Below are 24,761 nucleotides of genomic sequence, written 5' to 3'. Positions count from 1 at the left end.
TATCTCCCCCCTTCTCTGATTTATTATTGATACTTTGTAAATCTAAAGCTTAATCCAGTGCCTTACATTTAATAAATATTGAGTAAAATTCTTTGAATGAAATAATAGTCTGTTTTCTTTCTCCCTTTGCGGAGCACAGGCTCCGGACGGGCAGGCTCAGCGGCCATGGCTCACGGGCCCAGCCGCTCCGCGGCATGTGGGATATTCCCGGACCGGGGCACGAACCCATGTCCCCTGCATCGGCAGGCGGACTGTCAACCACTGCACCACCAGGGAAGCCCTGTTTTCATTTTTTAAGTCTAGGGAATAATTTTGAAGAGCAGTACAGGAGGGATTAAGAAGTCTTTATAAATACAAAATACCCACTTGAGACAATAAAGACATCCAAGTTGCCTTGATTGTTGGATGCCATCTTCTCGGATGTGGCTCTAGTAACTCCTACCCAAAAGCTAGCTGAAAGGCTAAAAGGCAGCCTGTGAAGTTCTTGTTGGGGGTGCTGCTGAAGGTGCCCTCCCCCACCTTATGTTGGGTACTGACTCCTCTGCCTCATTGCATTTCCTCATTTTTCCTTCCTTTCAGTTTCTCCTTGTCTTTGAGAATTGCTCACAATTTTGTTACAAAAAGGCTAAGAAATAAATTCACTAACAGTTTATGTTCAATTCGTAATGAAGACAATAGAAGCATTTAAAACAGTTTTCAATTATATTTTCCAGAGCAGACTCTACTATCCTACTTTCATTCCTAGCAAAACAGATGCTAAGTGGGAATTAGTGCTCCAGCCAAATTGGCTGTGGTTATGAGCCCAGTTCCATTAGCAGCAGGAAACTGGAATGGAAGTCAGGACCTAAGATCATTCAGACTGATGTTGTCTGGTGAAAGGCTGCTGCTGGATCCTCAGTTACCCAGATTAAATCCACCTCCAGATACTTTGGAGACTTTTAAGTGGGAGCAGTATGCTACTACTTCTAGTGCCCATTTTCTGTTTCTCATTGCTTTGAAATGGATCTGGTGGATCTTCAGTGGCTATTACTGAGCAGGTCTGCCCTCTTTAAATATGCTTAATACTTACATTTTTTAATACTTATATTTTTAAATAGAGGTATTTGCTTTTTTATATACATATTCTCCAGAGAGAATTTAAGAAACGTATTTGATATAGTCTGTTTGAGAGTTGAAATATTTTTAATGCTTTCTGGAGATGTCTAGCTTGATTATATCTTCTTTTTGGTAAAGTGTTTTTCTTTATTTTTCTTTTATTTTGGCCGCACCGCACGGCATATGGGATTTTAGTTCCCTGATCAGGGATCGAACGTGCTCCCCCTGCATTGGAAGTGTGGAGTCATAACCACTGGACTGCCAGGGAAGTCCAAAAGTGTTTTTCTTTAGTTTTAAATCTGTAGAGTAGATTCTGGGACCTTGATTATCATAAACAGTCTATCATGACCTAATAGTAACATTCTCTTAACTGTTTGTTTTAAGCACATATAAAAAGTAATTGTAATCTTGTTTGGGTGACTTAAAAGTCTAGTTACAAATTATAACTATATAGGTTTACTAAAGCATTGTACTTTTCTCTCTATAATCAGTTTGGTTGTGTTTTCCTTTAATAACCAGACATTCCAGGTTACACAGAACAGATCTGAATTTCCTACCTTGAATGTTGACAAGTGATAACTTTAATTGTGCAATAGGCAGCTTATAACTATTGTCTGTGTTTGACTTCACATTGCACATCCGTGTGCTGCTAAAATTTCTCTCTGTGCCCACATTGCCTTCAAGCTGTGAGTCAACCAGATGTCTTATGAAGCTCTTTGGTTGTCTTAAAACAGATGTATCTTTATCCTAAACATGATCAATCTATTTCTCATGTTCATCACTTTAAATATGAGTTCATAGTACTTTTCCCCACTTCCCATTACTGATAGAGCAAAAGTACTGCCTTTTAAGAAGCTAATGAAATGACATTGTACAACTCTACATGTATATATTTTAAGATAGTTCTTTTATCCCAATTTTTATTATGAAAATTTCAAACATATATAAAAATGTGGAGAATAGTAAACTCCCATGTATACTCATTACCCAGCTTCACTAATTATCAAGTCATAGCCATTTTGGTTTCAATTATACTCCCTCCACTTCTCACTCCACTTGATTATTTTGCAGCAAATTCTAGTTATTGTATTTCATCTAGATATTTCAGTATGTAGCTAAAACAAATACTTTATTTATTTATTTTTGACCTCACCACACAGCATTCAGGATCTTAGTTCCCTGACCAGGGATCGAACCCAGGCCTCCTGCAGTGGAAGCACGGAGTCTTAACCACTTGACTGCCAGGGAAGTCCCTAAAACAAGTACTTTAGAAAGCTACAGGGGACTTGGCCTGGTGGGTCAGTGGTTAAGAATTCACCTGCTAATGCAGGGGACATGGGTTCGAGCCCTGGTCCGGGAAGAACCCACATGCCGCGGAGCAACTAAGCCCGTGCGCCACAACTGTTGAGCCTGCACTCTAGAGCCTGCGAGCCACAACTACTGAGCCCACATGCCACAACTACTGAAGCCCGTGCATGCCTAGAGCTCGTGCTCCGCAACAAGAGAAGCTACCGCAATGAGAAGCCCACACACCGCAACGAAGAGGAGCCCCTGCTCACTGCAACTAGAGAAAGCTCGTGCGCAGCAAAGAAGACCCAACGCAGGCAAAAATAAAAATATATACAAAAAAATAAATTTATTAAAAAGCTACAATCCCATTGTCACACCTTTAAAATTAACAATTACTCCACATATCATCAGATATCCATCCAGTGTTCAAATGTTCCTGATTCATAGCTTTTTTCCATTTAGTTTCTTTAAATAATAACATAAATATGGTCCATATGTTGTAATTAATTGATATATCTCTTAAATATTTAAAAAGATTATTTCTACTTCTTTTTTCTCCCTGGTAATATATATATTGAAAATGGATCATTTCTCCTGAAGAATTTCCCGAGTTCTGGATTTTGTTGATTGTGTCCCTGTGATGTCATCTGATCATGTTCCTCTGTGCCCTATATTTCCTGTAATCTGATGTTTAGACCTAGAGGCTTGAATGGATTCAGTTTCATTTTTAGAAAGAAGGCCTCACACGTGGTGGTTTGAGCTTTCACACTGAGGCATATATTTATGTCTGTTTTCTTTGTGTGATGTTAGCAGCCATTGATATCATTGCCTAGGTCTGTTTGCATTAGGGGTTGCAAATTGGAGATACTCTAATTCTATAAACCTTCATTTAGCTGAATTCATTTATAAAGGAAACTTCTTTTATTAACTCTTTGATTACTCTGAGTTAGTTCATACAGGAAAGGCAGGATGAATACTTGATTCTTTCCCTTATTTGCCAGTTTTCAAAATAAGTTGGTACCCTACTGTTCTGGAAAGATGACCAGTGAATGAGTTTCTGTGTTTTAATGAGTATCAATATGAACTTGTACTTGATGTGTTTCAATTCATGTAGCTGTTTTTCAGTCCCATCTTTCACCAATGGTAGCCTTTTCAAACTGACTTCTGAATCCTTTCTTTCATTTTGTTTTGTTTTTTCTGGCTGTGCCTCGCAGCCTGGGAGATCCTAGTTCCCTGACCAGGGATCGAACCCAGGCCCCCGCAGTGAAAGCATCGAGTCCTAACCTGTGGACTGCCAGGGAATTCCCAACTTCTGATTCCTTTTGACATTAATCCAAGATGTCAATACAAGGCATAAAGTGCATATTTCTTGCCCCAGACCTGGAGACAGCCATTTCTCTAAGAAACTGATTCCTTTTGGTGGGAAATAGTATCTGGAGACCACAAATGTGGGCGGTAGGTGTGCTGTGCTCATTGTTGTCTGATTGCTTATTGCTTTTTGGCCTTTTCAGTGGACAGAGCTACTATGTATTTTCTTAAGAGAAATGATGATGTTCATAATGATGTTTCTGATTTAAAATATAGAATTACAGGATTTTTGCTTGGCTTCTTTGATTTTTATATTTCTATCTCTTTACTCTTACTCTGAAAAAAAATCTTGGTTTTTAGGGACAGATCATAATTACTTCTTTGCTTTATCTCAGCGTCTCTCAACTTCAACACTGTTAACATTTTGGGCAATACTTTCTTGTGGGGGCTGTCTTGTGCATTGTAGGATTTTCAGCAGCATCCCTAACCTCATCTACTAGATACCAGTAGCACCCTCCACCTCAGTTGTTGTGACAGCCCAAAAATGCCTCCGGCCATTGCCAGATATCTTCTTAGGGGCACTATTGCCTCCTGGTTGAGACCCACTGCTGTATCTTTATACCATACTTTTCATATAAACAATACTAATATATTATTGCTAATAATATGACTACTAGAAACTTCATTTTTCCTCTTTGGGTTCATCCCACTAGGATATATGGTAAAATTACCATGTTTTAAATTTACGTGAAATAATTCCTCTCTGTCAGTTCAGTTAATTCGTTTCATTTTTACTTTCAGTTTTTAGGGATTGCTTTTTTAAAGTTTAACTTTGTTTTATAAGTACATAAAATATTTACATGGGTCCAAAGTTGATCTAAAAAACAAGATACATTCAGAGAAATCCAGCTTCTGCCCTTACTCCCTTCACCCAGTGCACTCTCTCCCACTTTATAAGCAACCTTATTATTTATTTTTTGGTTTACTTTTTCATTTTTTCCTAATGTAAACAAATATACATATATTCATGTTCACCTCTTTCTTAGATAAACAGTACCATAGCATACATATTTTTCTCCATTTTGCTTTTTTCACTTAACAGCACATCCCACTGTGTGGATTTACCATAGTTTATTCAAGAAGTCCCTATTAGGGGCTTCCCTGGTGGCGCAGTGGTTGAGAGTCCGCCTGCCGATGCAGGGGACGCAGGTTCGTGCCCCGGTCCAGGAGGATCCCGCATGCCGCGGAGCGGCTGGGCCCGTTGGCCATGGCCGCTGGGCCTGCGCGTCCAGAGCCTGTGCTCCTAGGCGGGGGAGGCCGCGGCAGTGAGGGGCCTGCGTACCGCAAAAAAAAAAAAAAAAAAAAAAAAAAGAAGTCCTATTAATGGACAAGTTGAGGCTTTTTACAGGCTTTGCTGTTACAATCAATGCTGTAAATAATACTACAGTGAATAGTGTAGTGTATTCACCTTTTTATACTTTTGCTAAAGTATCATTGGGATGGATTTTTAGATAATGGGATTTCTAGGTATACATGTCAAAGAAGAAACAGAGCTGGACAGCAGTTAAATCAGTGAAACCAGATTATGTTCAGGAACTATTGTGATAGGGGAAAAGAGACCTCAGTGTGGAACTGGACTCGATTCTGAATATAACATGGACAGGGGCTTCTCTGGTGGTGCAGTGGTTAAGAATCCACCTGCTGGGCTTCCCTGGTGGCGCAGTGGTTGAGAGTCCGCCTGCCGATGCAGGGGACACGGGTTCGTGCCCCGGTCCGGGAGGATCCCACATGCTGCAGAACAGCTAGGCCTGTGAGCCACGGCCACTGAGCCTGCGCATCCGGAGCCTGTGCTCCGCAACGGGAGAGGCCACAACAGTGAGAGGCCCCCCTACCACAAAAAAAAAAAAAAGTTTGCCTTTTTTTTAAAGTTTTTTTTATTGTGGTAAAATACATACATATATAACATAAAATTTGCCATCTTAACCAATTTTAAGTGTACAATTCAGCAGCATTAATAATATTCACAATGGTGTGTAACCATTACCACTGTCCATTTCCAAGACTTCTTCATGGTCCCAAACAGAAACTCTGTGCCCGTTATGCAGTAATTCCACATTCCTCTCTTCTCCCAGTCCCTAAAAACCTCTATTTTACTTCTCTATCTCTATGAATTTGCTTTGTATGAAATATGAATGTAACTAGAATCATGCAGTATTTGTCCTTTTGTGTTTGACTTAATTCACTTAATATTTTCAAGGTTTATTCGTGTTGTAGTATGTATCAAAACTTCATTCCTTTTTACGGCTAATTAATATTCCATTATATGTATATACCACATTTTGTTGAGACATTCATCTGTTGATGGACATCTGGATTATTTCCACTTCTTGGCTATTGTGAATAATGCCTCAACCACCAAATCCTTTTCTACAGCAGCTGTACCGTTTTACATTTCCACCAGCAATATTCCGGTGTTCTAATTTCTCCACATCCCTGTCAGCACTTATTATTTTTGTTTTATTAAATAATAGCTATTATGATGTGTATAAAGTGGTATCTCATTGTGACTAGTGATGTTGAGCATCCTGTTCATGTGCTTATTGTCTACTCATATTTCTTCTTTGGAGAAATGTCTGTTCACATCCTTTGCCCAGTTTTGAATTGGTTTGTTTTCCCTGCTGTTTTTAAGTTGTATTTTTCTTGATTCATCATTTGCTTGATAGCTGTAAACCTTTGACTACTTTCCAGAGTTTTAAGTTGGTTCTAATAGTTTCTGCTTGTTTTTCAATGTTTCTGTGGGGACAGGAGCTTGGAGCTGCCTATTCTTTCATTTTGCTGACATCACCCTCAGGTTCAATTTTTAAATTTTAGATCTTGGATATATCTGGAATTTATCTTGGTAATGGTGATTCCATATGACTGTTGAATTTATTTACAAGTCCATCTTTTCCTGATTTTTTTAAGATCTAATAGTATGGACTCCTCATGGGTTTCTGTTTTATTCAGTGAGTTATAATCCATTAGTATCATTATTTACTTTGATGTTCCATTTCCCAGACTTGTCCAGTGGGAACCCCTTCAGGTGGCTTCAGTGTCCTTTTGATATGTCTTCATCATTCATTGAGCACCGTCTTACTTTCTGGTGCAAGATATTTCGGGCTCATTTGTTCTTTCTCTGTCCCAGCCCTGGAATCAGCCTTTTCTCTAAGGAGCCATGATTCCTTTTCTTGGAAAATTATATTTAGAAGCCAAGATGTAGGCTTTTGGTATGCTTATTGCTTCTAGTCTGTCATTGCTTTCAGGACCTCTCAAAGGGCAGATGGCTTGGACTCTTTTAAACATCCATTTGTTTCCTTATTTCTTATATTATTTTTGTTGTAAGGGCAAGAGTATTGCAGAAAGTTTGGGAAAGAGAGAAAATAATCCAGTTTTTTACCCCCCCAAAAATAACTTTTCACCCTTGCTTCTCTCCATTTTTAAAAAAATTGATTAATTTATTTTTGGCTGCATTGGGTCTTTGTTGCTGTGCGTGGGCTTCTCATTGAGGTTGCTCCTCTTGTTGTGGAGGAGCTCTGTTTTATTCCCGTTTTGCCCCTAGGTTCTTCTGACCATTTTTTGGTCTTTTTTTTTTTTCTGTTTTTTTTTTAGATTCCATATATATGTGTTAGCATACGGTATTTGTTTGTCTCTTTCTGACTTACTTCACTCTGTGTGACAGACTCTGCAGACCTACTAGAGAATGGACTTGAGGATATGGGGAGGAGGAAGGGTAAGCTGGGACAAAGTGAGAGAGTGGCATGGACATATATACACTACCAAACGTAAAACAGATAGCTAGTGGGAAGCAGCTGCATAGCACAGGGAGATCAGCTCGGTGCTTTGTGACCACCTAGAGGGGTGGGATAGGGAGGGTGGGAGGGAGGGAGATGCAAGAGGGAAGAGATATGGGGACATATGTATATGTATAACTGATACTCTTAGTTATAAAGCAGAAACTAACATACCATTGTAAAGCAATTATACTCTAATAAAGATGTTTTAAAGAAATTTTGACAAAAATCATCTACATTGGAAAAAAAGAATGAGTTTATATTGATTTGATATTTTGTTACTATTGGAGATTGAGTGAAATGTTTACATTCACTTTTGTTTGTTATTAAACCAAAGCATACATTATTTTTCATCATAAATTTTTTTTGGCCGCGAGCACTTGCAGGATCTTAGTTTCCCAACCAGTGATTGAACATGGGCCCTTGGTAGTAAAAGCACAGAGTCCTAACCACTAGACCGCCCCGGAATTGCCCTCATCATAACTTTTATGAAATCTTTCTTTTGTCAGATTATCCGAACCCAAAATTTACTTTTTATTGCTTTACTTTAAGTGAAAGTGACAGCTTTGAGTTAGGTCACTTGTTCTTAAGACCCCTTTAGTGCTACTTTAGGAGTACATAATAACTTAATGGTAAAGAATCTTACTGCATACGCTGGAATGAATTTATTTAAAATACTGTATTAAGAACTTTACCTTATTTTTCTTTTTACTTTTACAGTAAGGCAAAAGAGAATGAAAGAAGTAGATAATCTTGAAAGTATAAAGGAAGAATGGTGAGTTAATTTATGCATTTTCTTTGTTATTAATGCCTTTGTTACCGTCTTTCTCTGTTTTTACATTTCACTGACTTAGTTTTCATTATGATTGTCTGTTAAATACCTAATAGTAATGTACTTTAAAGTTTTTTTTCCATAGCTGCATTAAATGGATTTTAGTCAAGTTATAAATCTTTTTGTGATTAATTTTTTTAAGTGTTAAATTTCTCTCTGCCCACATATTCTTTCTGTTATTTAAGAGGAAAATTAAAGTAACTATTTATTACTTCATTAGCCTCTTGTGTTATACTATCTTGAAGTCATAGTGGAAATATAAGGGCTTTGGAATCAGATAAACCTAGGTTTGAATCCCATCTCTGTCTTAACATTACTTCTCTGGCATTTGAGCAACTTAGGTAGATTCTTTGAGCTTCAGTATCTCATCTAAAAAGGAGGTTGGGCTTCCCTGGTGGCCCAGTGGTTGAGAGTCTGCCTGCCAATGCAGGGGACACAGGTTCGTGCCCCGGTCTGGGAAGATCCCACATGCCGTGGAGCGGCTGGGCCCGTGAGCCATGGCCGCTGAACCTGCGCATCCGGAGCCTGTGCTCCGTGGCAGGAGAGGCCACAACGGTGAGAGGCTTGCATACTGCAAAAAAAAAAATAAAATAAAATAAGAAATAAAAAGGAGGAGGTGTACGTAGGTACCTGAAAGGTTTTTATAAGAATTAGATAGCCAATTTAAAGCACTGAGCATCGTATTAGCATATAGCAGGCACCCAATAAATGGTAGATGCAAAGTCTGTCGTTCTTATTAATACAAAATTCTTTATTCTCACTTCTCTGAAGTGGAATATTTATTTTTGTATTATGTTCTTTGTTTTAAATACTTGAAAAGGTAAATATCTTTCATTCATAGTCCATTTAAGGAGACAGGTAAGTATTTACAAATACTTTGTGAACACTTTCTATACCGAACAAATATTATTTATTATTTTTTCACTAGAGTACTTACTGTTTTATATAAATATCTGATACTAACTATATAATTGTGAGGTTATGTCAGGAGCCCCTAAGACTGCCTCCAGATGTGATGATTTGCTTAGAGGATTCACAGGATTCAGCCAATAGTCATACTAATGACTAAGCTTTATTGCAATGAAAAGATACTTTGCAAGAGGGTGAAGTCCAGGGGAAACCAGGCATAAGCTTCTAAGAGTCCTTGCCCAGTGGAGCCACCAGGACACACACTTAATTCCTCCAGTAATAAGTTATATAGCACGTGTGAGATGTTGTCTACCAGGGAAGTTCATTGGAAATGAGCCTAGGGTTTATACTGGGGACTAGGCACATAGTAAAATTCCATACTCTCATGAGAAAAGTAAAAAGGATAGCAACAGTTAGGCCTGCTATGTTAACTCTTTTCTACAGAGAAATAAGTTGAATGGCTTGCTTATTTACTTATTTATTTTTGCCGCACCTTGTGGCTTGCAGAACTTCCCCAACCAGGGATCCAACCTGTACCCCCTGCAGTGGAAGCACGGAGTTTTAACCACTGGGCCACCACAGAAGCCCCAGTTGAATGACTAATTTTTAAAAAATTTTTTGTTTATTACTTTTTGGCTGTGTTGCGTCTTCATTGCTGCACGTGGGCTTTCTCTAGTTGCAGTGAGCGGGGGCTACTCGTTGTTGCGGTGTGCAGGCTTCTCATTGCGGTGGCTTCTCTTGTTGCAGAGCACGGGCTCTACATGTGTGGGCTTCAGTAGTCGTGGCTCACAGGCTCTAGAGCGCAGGCTCAGTAGTTGTGGCGCCCGGGCTTAGTTGCTCCACAGCATATGAGATCTTCCCAGACCAGGGCTCAAACCCGTGTCTTCTGCATTGGCAGGCAGATTCTTAACCACTGAGCCACCAGGGAAGCCTTGAATGACTGATTTTAAAGAGTAAGATTAACTTAGGACTTCTAACAGTTTTGTGGAGATGTAATTCACATACCATATAACTCATCCATTTAAAGTATACAATTCAGGGACTTCCCTGGTGGCACAGTGGTTAAGAATCCGCCTGCCAATGCAAGGGGACAGGGGTTTGATCCCTGGTCCGGGAAGATCCCACGTGCCGCAGAACACCTAAGCCCGTGTGCCACAACTACTGAGCCTGCACTCTAGTGCCCTTGAGCCACAACTACTGAGCCCATGTGCTGCAACTACTGAAGCCTGCACGCCTAGAGCCTGTGCTCTGCAACAAGAGAAGCCACCGCAAGGAGAAGCCTGCGCACTGCAACGCAGAGTAGCCTCCGCTTGCAGCAACGAAGGTGCAATGCAGCCAAAAAAAAAAAAGTATACAATTAAGTGGGTTTTAGTACATTCATAGAGTTGTGAAACCATTACCACAGTCAGTTTTATAACATTTACATCACCCAAAGAGAAACCCCATACCTATTAGCAGTCATACCCCATTCTCCTGTGCCTTACGCCTGACAACCAATGATACACTCTCTGTCTCTATAGATTTGTCTCTATAGATTTGCTTATTCTGGGCATTTCATATATGTGGAATCATAGAATATGGGGTCTTTTGTGACTGGCTTCTTTCATTTAGCATAATGTTTTCAAGCTTTATAATGTTATAATATGTATCAATACTTTGAATTTAAATAATTAGTAAGGGGCTTCCCTGGTAGTGCAGGGGTTAAGAATTTGCCTGCCAGTGCAGGGGACACAGGTTCAAGCCCTGGTCGGGGAAAATCCCACATGCCACAGAGCAGCTAAGCCTGTGCACCACAACTACTGAGCCTGCGCTCTAGAGCCTGTGAGCCACAGCTACTGAGCCCAAGCGCCACAGCTACTGAAGCCCACACGCCTAGAGCTTGTGCTCCGCAACAAGAGAAGCCACCACAGTGAGAAGCCTGTGCACCGCAACAAAGAGTAGCACCCACTCGCTGCAACTAGAGAACGCCTGCATGCAACAATGAAGACCCAGTGCAGCCAAAAATAAAATAAATAAAATTTAAAAATAATAATAGGGGATTCCCTGGTGGCACAGTGGTTAAGAATCTGCCTGCCAATGCAGGGGACACGGGTTCGAGTCCTGGTCCAGGAAGATCCCACATGCCGAGGAGCAACTAAGTCCGTGCACCACAACTACTGAGTCTGTGCTCTACAGCCCGCGAGCCACAGCTACCGAGCCCGCGTGCCGCAGCCACTGAAGCCCACGCGCCTAGAGCCCATGCTCTGCAGCAAGAGAAGCCACTGCAATGAGAAGCCTGTGCACCGCAACGGAGAGTAGCCCCCACTCACCACAACTAGAGAAAGCCCATGCTCAGCAATGAAGACCCAACGCAGCCAAAAATAAATAATAAATAAATAAATAAATTGAAAAAGAGTAGGGGCATTAGAAGCCTGAGTTCAGTTTCCAGCTCTGCCTACCAATAGCTTTGTCATCTTTGGCAAATTGCTTAAGCTTTTTCTTTACCTAGTAAATGAGGATAAAAACCATATGTGCTAGGGAGGGTGGGAGGGAGGGAGACGCAAGAGGGAAGAGATATGGGAACATATGTATATGTATAACTGATTCACTTTGTTATAAAGCAGAAACTAACACACCATTGTAAAGCAATTATACTCCAATAAAGATGTTAAAAAAACACAAACAAACCAATACGTGCCTTTTAGGTCACTGTGAAGATTGAAAGAGTAAACACATTGAAAGCGCTTAGAAAAGTTCCTAACATGTATTAATAAATGCTTAATAAATATTAGCTATTAAGAGAGGCTTTATAATGTATCATGGCTAGGAGCATAGACTTGGAAGACAGATTAACAGGGTTTGAATTCTGTTTCTGCCACTTACTAGCTGTGTAATCTCTAACATGTAACTTAACCTCTTTGTGACTCATTTTCCTTATCTATAAAATGTGGATAAAAATATCTGCCTTGCAGATCCTGGCACAGTGTAAGCACTATAAAAGTGTTGATTCTTATCTGAGAAATCTGAGAAATTATCTCTCAGTACATTTATGAATTTTCTATGTGACTTTAGAAAAGATCAACCAGAAACCATCCTTTTATCAAACAAACTCTTAGGTAATATTTCTTATATGACAAAATATAAGCACACATACACATACAAAAGCAGTAGCTGGGGTGGGCAAAATGGAGGAAGGTGGTCAAAAGGTACAGACTTCCAGTTATAGAATAAATAAGTCATGGGATATAATGTACATCATGGAGACTTTAGTTAATAACACTGTACTGCACATCTGAAAGTTGCCAAGAGAGTAAATCTTGAAAGTTCTTATCACAAGGAAAAAATTCTGTAACTATGCATGGTGATGGATGTTAACAATTAACTAGACATTGTGGTGATTATTTTTCAGTACATACAAGCATTGAATTATTATATTGTATATCTGAAACTAAAATAATGTTGTATGTCAGTTGTACCTCAATTTAAAAAGAAAGAAAGGAAAAAAAAAACCCAGTAGAGTATTAAACCACTACAGATGAAAGTCTTGAGTGGGAAATTTCATTCTGAAGTGTGCAAAGGAGCAAAACTATGATTATGACTGTTCCTCACACCTTACTACCTTTAGTTTCAAGAGTGCTTTGTGTTACCAAAAAGTACATAGTAACCCCCTTTAAAGCCATTTTGAGAGCTTTACAAAGAACACGTTGTTTTTTTACTCTGGACCAGTGGTTTTCAACCTGGTGCAGTTTTGCCCATCCCACCCCCAGAGGCCATCTGGCGTTGTCTAAAGATGTTTTTTATTATTATAACACTGGGGGGTTGGGGGATGTCCATGCTACTGGCCTCTAGTGGTTAACGGCCACAGGTGCTGCTAAACTTCCTACAGTGTACAGGACAGCCTGCCCAACAAAGAATTAACCCTCCCCAAATATCAATGGACTGAAGTTGAGAAAACCCTGCTCTGGACCGCAAGTGTTAATGACTTGCCGAGGCCACTTATCTACTATGTTAATTCAGAAGAGAGTCTCAACTGCAGGCGTGGAGGTAGCGTGTCAGCTCTAGATCCTTTAACTAGAACAATTTGTGTAAATTTTTAGAGAATTAGTGGTTAATAGTGCTTATTTTTCTTTTTTTTGTGTGTGTATAGGGTTTGTGAAACAGGATCTGACCACCAACCTCTTAGTGATAATCAACAAACAAATTGTGAATATTTTGTTGACAGCCTTTTTGAGGAAGCTCAGAAGGTTGGTGCCAAATGTTTGTCTCCCACTGAACAAAAGAAACAGGTAAGTGTCCATAAATTTTTTCTTTCCCAGTGCTTCTCAAAATATGGCCCTTTAGAGGTCAAAACTGTTTTCATAATAATAGTAAGATATTATTTTTTTCACTGTGTTGAGTTTGCACTGATACTGCAAAAGCGATGGTAGGCAAAACTGGCACCTTAGGAGGAATTGAGGTAGTGACACTACTCTGTACACCATATTCTTTCCTTGAACTTGCAGGGGGAAAAAACACTCGTTTCAATTAAAAATTTCCTTGATGAAGCAGTAAAATTTACACATTTCATTAAATCCCAACTCTTTAATACACATCTTACAAATATTCTATGTGATAAAATATGAAGTGTATGTAAAACATTTCTACAGTATACAGAAGTATCTTAAGGAAAAGTACCATTGCTTGAGATACAAGCTGAACAGTCTGCTTTTTCATGGTGTACTGTTTTTACATGAAAGTGATTTACAGACAACTAGTTATTCAGTCTTGGATATTCTGCAGACATTTTCTCAAAATGTATGAAGTAAGTCTGACACTTCAAGGGAAACAACTTACAGTATTTGTTGCAAATGATAAGATATGATTTTATCAACTTTTTTACATGAAAGTAAGAATTTTGATAATCTGCCATCATGCACTTGACAGCTTCCCAAAACTTAAAAGATATTTCTGATAGGATTATTGTCATATTAATAAATGTACCTTTAAGTTTCAGATTCCATGTTCAGATTCTCAACTAAATTTTTTTTTGAATAAATTTATTTATTTTTTATTTATTTATTTTTGGTTGCGTTGGGTCTTCGTTGTTGCACGTGGGCTTTCTCTAGTTGCGGCGAGCGAGGGCTACTCTTCGTTGCAGTGTGCATACTTCTCATTGCGATGGCTTCTCTTGTTGCGGAGCACAGGCTCTAGGCGCACAGTCTTCAGTAGTTGTGGCACATGGGCTCAGTAGCTGTGGCTTGCAGGCTCTAGAGTGCAGGCTCTGTAGTTGTGGCACACGGGCTTAGTTTCTCCGCGGCATGTGGGATCTTCCCAGACCAGGGATCGAACCTGTGTCCCCTGCATTGGCAGGCGAATTCTTAACCACTGTGCTACCAGGGAAGTCCCTCAACTTTTTTTTTTTTTAAATTGAAGTACAGTTGATTTAAAATGTTGTGTTAGGAAATTCCCTGGCTGTCCAGTAGTTAGGACTCTGAACTTTCCCTGCTGAGGGCACAGGTTCAGTCCCTCACTGGGGAGCTAAGATCCCACAAGCCACACAGCGTGGCCAAAAAAAGAAAAAAGTTGTGTTAGTTTCAGATGTACAGTAAAGTGATTCAGTTTTTTTATATATATATAATATATATAATGTACATAAAATATATATATGATATATATAATATAAAATATGTGTAATATATATTCTTTTTCATTGTAGGTTATTACGAGTTAGTGAATATAAGTTCCCTGTGCTATGCAGGAGGCCCTTGTTGTTTATCTGTTTTATATGTAGTAGTGTTTATCTGTTAATCCCAAACTCCTAATTTATCCCTCACCCCACCTTTCCCCTTCAGTAGCCATAAGTTTGTTTTCTATATCTATGAGTCTGTTTCTGTTTTGTAAATATATTCACTTGGTATCAGTTTTTTAGATTCTACATATGTGTTACCGTGTGATGTTTTCAACTAACTTTTTTTTTTTTTTTTTTTTTTTTTTTTGCAAGACGCGGGCCTCGCACTGTTGTGGCCTCTCCCATTGCGGAGCACAGGCTCCAGACGCGCAGGCGCAGTGGCCATGGCTCACGGGCCTAGCCGCTCCGCGGCATGTGGGATCTTCCCAGACCGGGGCACGAACCTGTGTCCCCTGCATCAGCAGGCGGACTCTCAACCACTGCGCCACCAGGGAAGCCCTCAAGTAACTTTTGAGATACTACTACTTACTACATTTTGATGTAGTATCTTGGAAAAGCTATTAAAATGCTTTTTGCAACTATGTATCTGTTTGAGGCTTTTTTTTTTTTTTTTTAATGTACTTCAATCAAAATGCCATATCACAGCAGACTGAAGGCAGCAGCAATTATGAGAATCTAGCTGGCTTTTCGAAGTCGGACATTAAAGAGATCCCTTTACTCTAATTTGCCTTTTATTTATTTATTTTTTTTATTATTATTTTTTTTGCGATACGCGGGCCTCTCACTGTTGTGGCCTCTCCCGTTGCGGAGCACAGGCTCCGGACACGCAGGCCCAGCAGCCATGGCTCACGGGCCCAGCTGCTCCGCGGCATGTGGGATCTTCCCGGACCCGGGCACCAATAATGGATCTCTTGGACTGAGTCTCTTATTATTTCTCCGGTTTTCCACCTCTTCGTTGTTTTGTTCTATTTTAATTGTAATATTTCTTCAACCTTATATTCAATCCTTTTATTTAATTTCCATTTTAAGTTTCTAAGAGCTCTTTTGCTCACTGAATATTCCCTCCTACTCCCTTTCAAACATCCTCTCTTATATAAGTGTATTAATTATCATTTTTGGATTTTTGTGTTTAAGTTTCTTCCGTTTTCCTCAGTGTCTTCTTTTTTTTTTTTTTTTTTTTTGGCGCATGCAGCTTGTAGGATAGTTCCCTGACCAGGGATTGAACCCTGGGCCCTCAGCAGTGAAAGTACCGGTCCTAACCACTGGACTGCTAGGGAATTCCCCTCCTCAGTATCTTTATGTGCTCTTTTCCTATTTGTTCTGTTCTCATTCTTTTCTTTTCTTTTTTTTAAATTAATTTTTATTGGATTATAGTTGATTTACAATGTTGTATTAGTTTCTGCTGTACAGCGAAGTGAATCAGTTACACATATACATATATCCACTCTTTTTTAGATTCTTTTCCTGTATAGGTTATTACAGAGTATTGAGTAGAATTCCCTGTGCTATACTGTAGGTCCTTATTAGTTGTCTGTTTTATATATGTGTTACTCCCAATCTCCCAATTTATCCCTCCCTGCCACTTTCCCCCTTGGTAACCATAAGTTTGTTTCCTACATCTGTGACTCTATTTCTGTTTTGTAAGTAAGTTCATTTGTACAATTTTTTTAGTTCTCATTCTTTTCTGTGAGTACCATGAGAGCAGAGTCTTGGCAGTTTGGTTATAGGTAAAAAAAAAGAGGTAATATAGTATAGTGGTTAAGAGTATGGATTCCAACCCCAGCTCCACCCTTACTGACTGTGTAATATTGGGCAATTTAATTGATCTGTGTTTCTAATTTCCCATCTATAAAAAGGATAATAATAATAATACCCATCTTCTGTAGATTTTAGGGATTAAATAAATATATGTAGGGAAAGTACTTTAAACAGTGTTTGGTACATGTAAGTGTACACACAAGTGCTCTCTCAGGTAAGTACATAGACAGACAGATAGATAGGCAGGCAGGCTAATAATATATGCTATCATTATTGTGACTGTTTTCCCTAACATCTTAATGGAGTGTCTGTTACGTATTAGGCACTCAATAAACATATGCTGAATGAATAAATGCTAGAGACAAGGGAAGGCCTCTAATAGTCTATTTTCTTAAATGGATTTTTCAGTCCTTCTGTGTTCAGCCTGAAGCATCCCTGCATTCTACTGTATTTCTGAACCTTTCTATATTTCTACAGTGACTTCTTTGATTGAATGAGTGAATAAATAATGTTCTTAGGAGATGATCAACAAGATGTTGAGAGATTAAATATTGATAACAGTAACACTGATAGTTTATATTTGAAGGAATAGCCATTAATTACTCATAGTTTTTTTTTCCCCCTTTATTATTCTTAATGTTCAAAGTCTAATGTTCAAGTCATTTCAAAGTTCTTCTCTAACTGTTGAGAAGTCTGTTCTGGCCAGAAAGCTTTAGTGTCCTCTAAGACAGGGCACAGAATATTTTTGCAAATGACCTCTCTTAAAGAAAATTATTAATGAATTATTTTAAAATATTATTCATTGTTAACCATATTTTATGTGTACATTGTAATTTTTGATATTTTACATTTGAAGCTTGCTGTTAAGAATGGTATATTTAAAAAATTTGTAGCTGTGTGTGGTGATGGATGTTTACACTTATTCTGTAATCATTTTGCAATAGATATATGTATCAAACCATTATGTTGTATACCTAAGACTAATACAATGTTATGTCAGTTATATCTCTATTTTAAAGAAAAGATTGATATATAAAATATACACTGATAGAAGAAAGTTTCAAGGGACTTTTAGTTTATTAGTACATTTCATTTATTACATGATGCATTTTGTTTCTTACTGCTTTGCAGGCAGATGTAAGTATAAAATTATGGAAAAATGGATTCACAGTCAATGATGATTTCAGAAGTTATTCTGATGGTGCAAGTCAGCAGTTTCTGAACTCCATCAAAAAAGGGTAAGCAATCTTTGTAAATAGAGGGATATTTTATTTATTTATTTATTTTAAATTTATTTATTTTTGGCTGTGTTGGGTCTTCATTGCTGCCCACGGGCTTTCTCTAGTTGTGGAGAGTGGGGGCTACTCTTTGTTGCGGTGCGTGGGCTTCTCATTGTGGTAGCTTCTCTTGTTGTGGAGCACAGGCTCTAGGCTCGTGGGCTTCGATAGTTGTGGCACGTGGGCTCAGTAGTTGTGGCTCGAGGCTAGAGCGCAGGCTGAGTAGTCGTGGCGCAAGGGCTTAGTTGCTCCACAGCATGTGGGATCTTCCCGGACCAGGGCTCGAACCCGTGTCCCCTGCATTGGCAGGCGGATTCTTAACCACTGCACCACCAGGGAAGTCCAAGAAGGATATTTTAGATATATTTCATTTAGAAGATTCCTTTTAATGTTGTTCACATGTTCCTATGCATTCAAAGACACTTTTTCTTTTATAAATTCAGATTTTTTCATAAGGTGAGTTTTCTTAAAAGAACCACAGCTGTAATTTTGAAGGGTCAGGAATTTGAATTCTGACCAACCAAAATCTGACTTAAATTAATTCACTTTTTTTTTTTTTTTTTTTTTTTGCGGTACGGGGCCTCTCACTGTTGTGGCCTCTCCCGTTGTGGAGCACAGGCTCTGGACGCGCAGGCTCAGCAGCCATGGCTCACAGGCCTAGCTGCTCTGCGGCATGTGGGATATTCCCGGACCAGGACACAAACCCGTGTCCCCTGAATCGGCAGGCAGACTCTCAACCACTGCGCCACTAGGGAAGCCCTACGTGTCTTTTTTTTTTTTTTTAAACTGCATTGGGTCTTCCTTGCTGTGTGCAGCTTTCTCTAGTTGCGGTGACTGGGGGCTACTCTTTGTTGCGGTGCGTGGGCTTCTCATTGTGGTGGCTTCTCTTGTTGCGGAGCACAAGCTCTAGGCGTGCGGGCTTCAGTAGTTATGGCACGCGGGCCCAGTAGTTTTGGCTCGCGGGTTCTAGAGCTCAGGCTCAGTAGTTGTGGCACGCAGGCTCAGTAGTTGTGGCACACGGGCTCTAGAGCACAGGCTCAGTAATTGTGGCGCACAGGCTTAGTTGCGCCGCGGCATGTGGGATCTTCCCAGACCAGTGCTCGAACCTGTGTCTTCTGCATTGGCAGGCAGATTCCTAACCACTGTGCCACCAGGGAAGTCCCAATATAATATATATTTTTTTTTTTTTTTTAAATTTTGATTATCTTGGGACTTCCCTTGTCATGCAGTGGTTAAGAATCCGCCTGCCAGGACTTCCCTGTACTTATTTTGGTCAGTTTTTATTTCAGAAGGGTTGATAGTATTCTACATCTAACCAATTTTTAATATATACATACACATATATAGGTCTCTATGTATGTATATGTACAACGTATATACAGATTTTAAATGGCTCTATATTATGTAATATAATTAATTTGGAATCTTTTTCAAACTAATACAGAAGTTGCAAGTGTGGTACAAAGAACTTTTCTAAAAGTATTTGAGAGTAAGTTGCTAAAGTAAAGTATTCAGGATGATGAGGCATCAGTTTGTATTTTTATTAAAAAGGAAATATATTTTCCTATGTAACCACAATACAACCATCTATTGATGTATAATATTATTACCAATTATTCCTCAGAATGTATTCAAGTTTCACTTTTTATCTTAATATTATCCTTTATAGCAAAAGCATCCAATTCAGAATTACACATTGCTTGTAAATGTCATGTCTCTTTAGTCTCCTTCAGGAGGGAACAGTTTCTCAGTTTTTGTTTTTGTCTGTTTTTAATGACCTTGACACTTGAAGATTATGGGCCCAAATTATGTAGAATGTCTCTCAATTCAGATTTATCTAATTTCGTCCTCGTGATAAGATTAAATTACACATTATTTGTAGTAATATCACAGAAGTAATGCTATCCTAACTTCAGTAGTAAGTTGTTCTTTGCTTTTCTTTATGGTTTTTTGCTTTTCTTTATAATTTTTTCATTTTATCTGTTTTTTTGAACTCTGTGTAAATGCAATGTGTTTATTTTTTGTGTCTACTTAACTTATTTCTTTGGGATATTCATCCATGTTGTTGCATATAGCTATAGTTGGCATGAATCCCAGAAGCAGTATAAGAAAGATAAATTTGATTATGTAAAATCAAATGCCAAACTGGGAATACTTGTTTCTCGTATATCCTGTAAATGGAATATATACATATTTCTTACAAGTCAGTAAGAAAAAGATAAAAAGAGTATTTTATCTTTGTACCATTTGATCTACTTTATAACAGAATAACAGTGTGCATGTGGTAAAAATGAATGACATATATCCATATACTAACATGAGAAAATTTCTGTGGTATATTGCTTTTTTTTTTTTAAGCAGTTTGCAAAATACAGAATAGTGTACATAGAATGATACCATCTTTGGAAAAAATATAATTATTATGTGGAATTTTACTATATAGAGAGAAAATTTAGGAGATACACTGCAAAGCTTTTTATTAGAGTGAGAGTGGAATTATAAGGACTGTCACTTTTGGGGGAGGGGGCTGTCATTTTCTTTCTTAAGTCTACATGTGTTTACATTTTTTTATGTCTTGTTTTTCTAGAACCAGCATGTAGCTATATTTTCATTTTAAAGAATGAAATAAGAGCTTGATTTTTCTCTATTATTTTAAATACATTTAGTTTTTATTGTATAGAATATATATGCCTCTTATTTCTGTATATTTTTCTATTCTTTTTACATGCACAGTATGTTTTTCAGAGAAAGAAAAAACATATTAGGGGCTTTATCACTTTCTTTCTTTACTTTCCAAGAGAATTACCTTTAGAATTACAGGGAGTTTTTGATAAAGAGGAGGTCGATGTTAAAGTTGAAGATAAGAAAAATGAAGTATGTATGTCAACGAAACCTGTGTTCCAGCCCTTCTCAGGACAGGGTCACAGACTGGGAAGGTGAGTAGGCTCATGATCTGTAATTTCCATAAGCAGAGGTTTGACTAATATTCAGCTTGTCATTATTTTACTATGTAGACCACATATATAGAGTTATCATTTCTCCCATTGGAAATGAGATTTTTCATGTTAACTTTTATGAGAACTTCTAAGTCATATTCACCTTAGTGTAAATTAACATATGCTGGCACTATACTAAAAAGTCATGGTGGCTGTTTTGGTTTTGTCTGATCAAAAGTGCCTGGCTTAAAAAAAAAAAAAAAAGTGCCTGGCTTAATGAGGACATTGGGCAAAATTGGGTGGCTAAATCATTTTTTCTCCCTTGCACCCACCACTTGAGTTTTGCCGTTAATGTCACAGAGTACATAGGCTAGCTTTTGGATACAGGGTTCTGTATTATAGTTACCAATGCCTTCAGCATTGTGTTCTCTGATCAGTATCTGAATTTTGAGGTAATAAAAGTGAAATAATGCCTGATAAAGTTAGTATCGGTATCAGAGCCTTTAATTATTGGGTTGGCCAAGAAGTTCGTTCGGGTTTTTCATACGCTCTTCCAAAAAACCCGAACGACCTTTTTGACCAGCCCAATATTTTCAAACTTTGCAGTATTCATCTTATCTAATTATGCCTGTGGCAGAATATGCAAAGAGGTTAACTATAGGATTGCTTTCATTTTTATGAATTCTCATATATTAATTATCAAGATTGGTAAGTTATATAAATGCATATTCATCCACACATGTAAAAATATCCCAATGTGACTTGCAGAGTGATGAGGGAATACTTTGTTTCCTTTCATTTCCTTTATAACCCAAGGACTGTTCTCTACAGAGAACTTACAATTTCTTTCAGAAATTTTAACCTGGGGAGTAGGTAAAGGTAAAGCCCATAGATCTGTCAGCACTATAAAATTGTTCTGTAAGGCATGATTCAAATACATAGGTATACTCTTCAAGTATACTTGCGTAACAGTCCACAAGCTTACAACTTACTTATATGTGCATAATTTTATTAGATTCTTATGATCATCATGTATAATGGATATAACTGATATTAATACCTTTATGTGTTAGGGAACAGCTGTGACTAGCTAAAATCTTCCTAAAAGCTATACTTACTGTAAAGTTTTTATAGTAATGGTTTAATGATAAAGTTCTGCTTAATGAAAAACATGCATCTGACTTGTTTTCTGGATTTTCTTAGTGCTACACCAAAAATTGTTTCTAAAGCGAAGACTATTGAAGTTGAGAATAAAAATAAGTTGTCTACTGTCCCACTAAACAGTCTGGAACCCATCACTAATATACAGATCTGGTTAGCCAATGGGGAAAGGATTGTCCAGAAATTTAACATTTCTCATAGGTGAGTCTTCCATTTCATTATTAGTCTGATTTGTTCCCTAAGTTTTAATTGTATTTCTTCTTTTCAGGTCAGTCAACAGCTATTTTTAAGAACTAAGGATCTTAATAAATAGTTCTCTAAACATAATGTTTCATGACAATGGAAATTCTTGGACGTTAATATAGTATTTTCAGTCTGTTTTATGGATTATCATTTCATTAGTTTTCCTGTTTATCTAGATACATAATTTTAAAAGCATTATTTTTAATATGTTTTTAAGTTGATCGTTAGCATTATGTGTGTATTTTTCTGTTAATTGTAGAAAAGGAATGATAATGCAGGAAAGTACTGAAAGAAATTGAAATCAAGTTAAATTCCATTACCCAGAGATAATCACTACTACTAGTTTGATGGATTTTTCCAGTCTTTTATCTCGTCTTAAAATGTTTTTTCATTTTAATTAAAGTAGGAACATATTGTATATAGGTTTCCAAGTCCCTGGGACCTCCTTTAAACTTTTTACATCTTCCCATCATTCTTTGAGCATTTTCTTGTTTATTGGCACAAAATTTTTTTTCAGGTTCGTTCTGTACGTTTTCTAAGAAGCCCTGGTTCTTTTTAGTGGCCAAGGGTATTGAGGATCTGGTTACTAGGTATACTTATTGCCAGCATTCCCAGGCCCTCTGAGTGGAAAGAGCTACAGGTGTCTATACATACATACACATATGCATATATATACACACACTAACACACACATTTACAAATGTATTTCTATATCTTTGCATAGCGAAAACCATGAGTTCACATAGATAGCTCTAATTTCAATCCACCACCACAGGGTTTATTCTAGTTTTCCCCTTTCCATATTTATAATTAACTTCTTCACTTTCTTCAGTTTAACTTTCTTCAGTGAGAAACCTGGCTCCAGTTACTCTCAATATATTTATTTATTTTTAAAAAATATTTATTTACTTATTGGTTGTGCTGGATCTTAGTTGCGTCAGGCGGGCTCCTTAGTTGCGGCTTGAGGGCTCCTTAGTTGTGGCATGTGAACTCTTAGTTGTGGTATGCATGTGTGATCTAGTTCCCTGACCAGGAATTGAACCAGGGCCCCCTTCATTGGGAGCACAGAGTCTTAACCTCTGTGCCACCAGGAAAGCCCCCAATATATTTATTTACTAATCAGTTCTCCTACATGTAACCAGTCTCCTTCTTCTACTGCTGCCTCCTCCCCAGCCTGGAAACCTCCCTCTTCCTGCTGGGTCTCTTGACATATCACATCATGCCAATGACCTGTTTGCCCTCCTGGGCTCTGGCAGTCAGTGCTGCCTATCCTCCCCTATGAGTGGTCACTTGCCACCTCTTTCTGGTTCTGACACACTGCAGTTGGCCCCTCCTCTGTATGAATGCTCTTTTTATTCTGCTTGAGACAGCCTGCTGTGTACCATCTCTCCTATATTCCTAACCCAACTTGGCTTCTGACACTCTGCACTGAGCACCTCTTCTGTGTGGACACACTCCTAACCCTGCTCATACTGCAACCGTCCCCACCTGCCTCCCTCTACATGGGCGCACTCCTCGTGCTGGTCAGACTCTGACACCAGGAAGCTGGGCCGCTTTCCTGTGCAGATGCCCTCTTCACCCAACCTGGACTCGGATTCCCTGATCTGGGCCACCACAACTCCCTCTCATATCTGGCCTGTATGCCAGTAGGTTCTCATTATTATCTATTTTATACATAGTAGTGTATATATGTCAATCCCACTCTCCCAGTTCGTCTCACCCTACCCTTCCCCCCTTGGTAACCATAAGTTTGTTCTCTACAACTCAGGTTTGTTTCTTTTTAGGGAAATAAACTATTTTAATCCCAACTTCTTTGTCTAGAAAAATACTTCTGGCATTTTCAATAACAAATAGTCACCTACCATTTTTTTTCCCTGAATGACTTAAAGCATTTAAAAACCTTTGACTGGCCAATGGTATTTATTAAGTGATAATTAACCAAGCTTTGTTTTTTAATTGGAATGTTTAGTCCAGTTTTTATAATGTTTTATAATATCCTGAACTAGTTAGGTTTAAGGCTACCATCTTGCTCTTTTTTTTCTCTTTACCTCATGGCTTTTTATTCTTCATTCCTCCTTTCTTGCCTCTTTTTGAGCTTAATGAGTATTATTTTTTATCCTCTCATAGCTTTTTAGATTGGCATTTCTTTATTCTTGTAGTAGTATTGCAGAGATCACAGTACACATTTTTAATTTTTACTGCCCAGTTCCTTTAATCTTTATTGGGTTTTTTTGTATTTATATTCTTTGCCATAAGCTTTAGCCTTTCATTATCCAATTTTTGGTACCCAATAAATACAAGTGACCATTTTCTTGATTTTGTTGGTAACCTGCACAGATTAACAGAGTAGCAATTGGTGAATTTGATTGAATGGGAAAATTCTGTCTTTGGTGATGTCATATTTCATTAATTCTTGTTTGCACATTTTTTCACATTTTAGCATCTCTGGAATGGGGATACATCCTTATAATTTCT

The 24,761-nt window shown here is 38.2% G+C and overlaps 1 protein-coding gene across 5 annotated transcripts in view; it reads left to right on the top strand.

The window, feature by feature from the left end:
• Positions 1–24,761, top strand: part of UBXN2A (UBX domain protein 2A) — a 38,956-nt gene that overhangs the window by 9,041 nt on the left and 5,154 nt on the right. For all 5 annotated transcript variants that reach the window (XM_033838956.2, XM_019943171.3, XM_019943173.3 and 2 more), the window contains 5 exons: positions 8,244–8,298; positions 13,391–13,529; positions 17,801–17,907; positions 20,745–20,882; positions 22,086–22,244. In XM_033838956.2, coding sequence (XP_033694847.1) covers positions 8,244–8,298; positions 13,391–13,529; positions 17,801–17,907; positions 20,745–20,882; positions 22,086–22,244 — 598 coding nt within the window. The remainder of the gene's footprint in view (positions 1–8,243; positions 8,299–13,390; positions 13,530–17,800; positions 17,908–20,744; positions 20,883–22,085; positions 22,245–24,761) is intronic.

The sequence above is a fragment of the Tursiops truncatus genome, chromosome 14, assembly GCF_011762595.2.
Source record: "Tursiops truncatus isolate mTurTru1 chromosome 14, mTurTru1.mat.Y, whole genome shotgun sequence".
Taxonomy (NCBI): domain Eukaryota; kingdom Metazoa; phylum Chordata; class Mammalia; order Artiodactyla; family Delphinidae; genus Tursiops; species Tursiops truncatus.
Note: the sequence above shows the minus strand (reverse complement) of the source record. Positions and strands in the feature narration are given on the sequence as shown.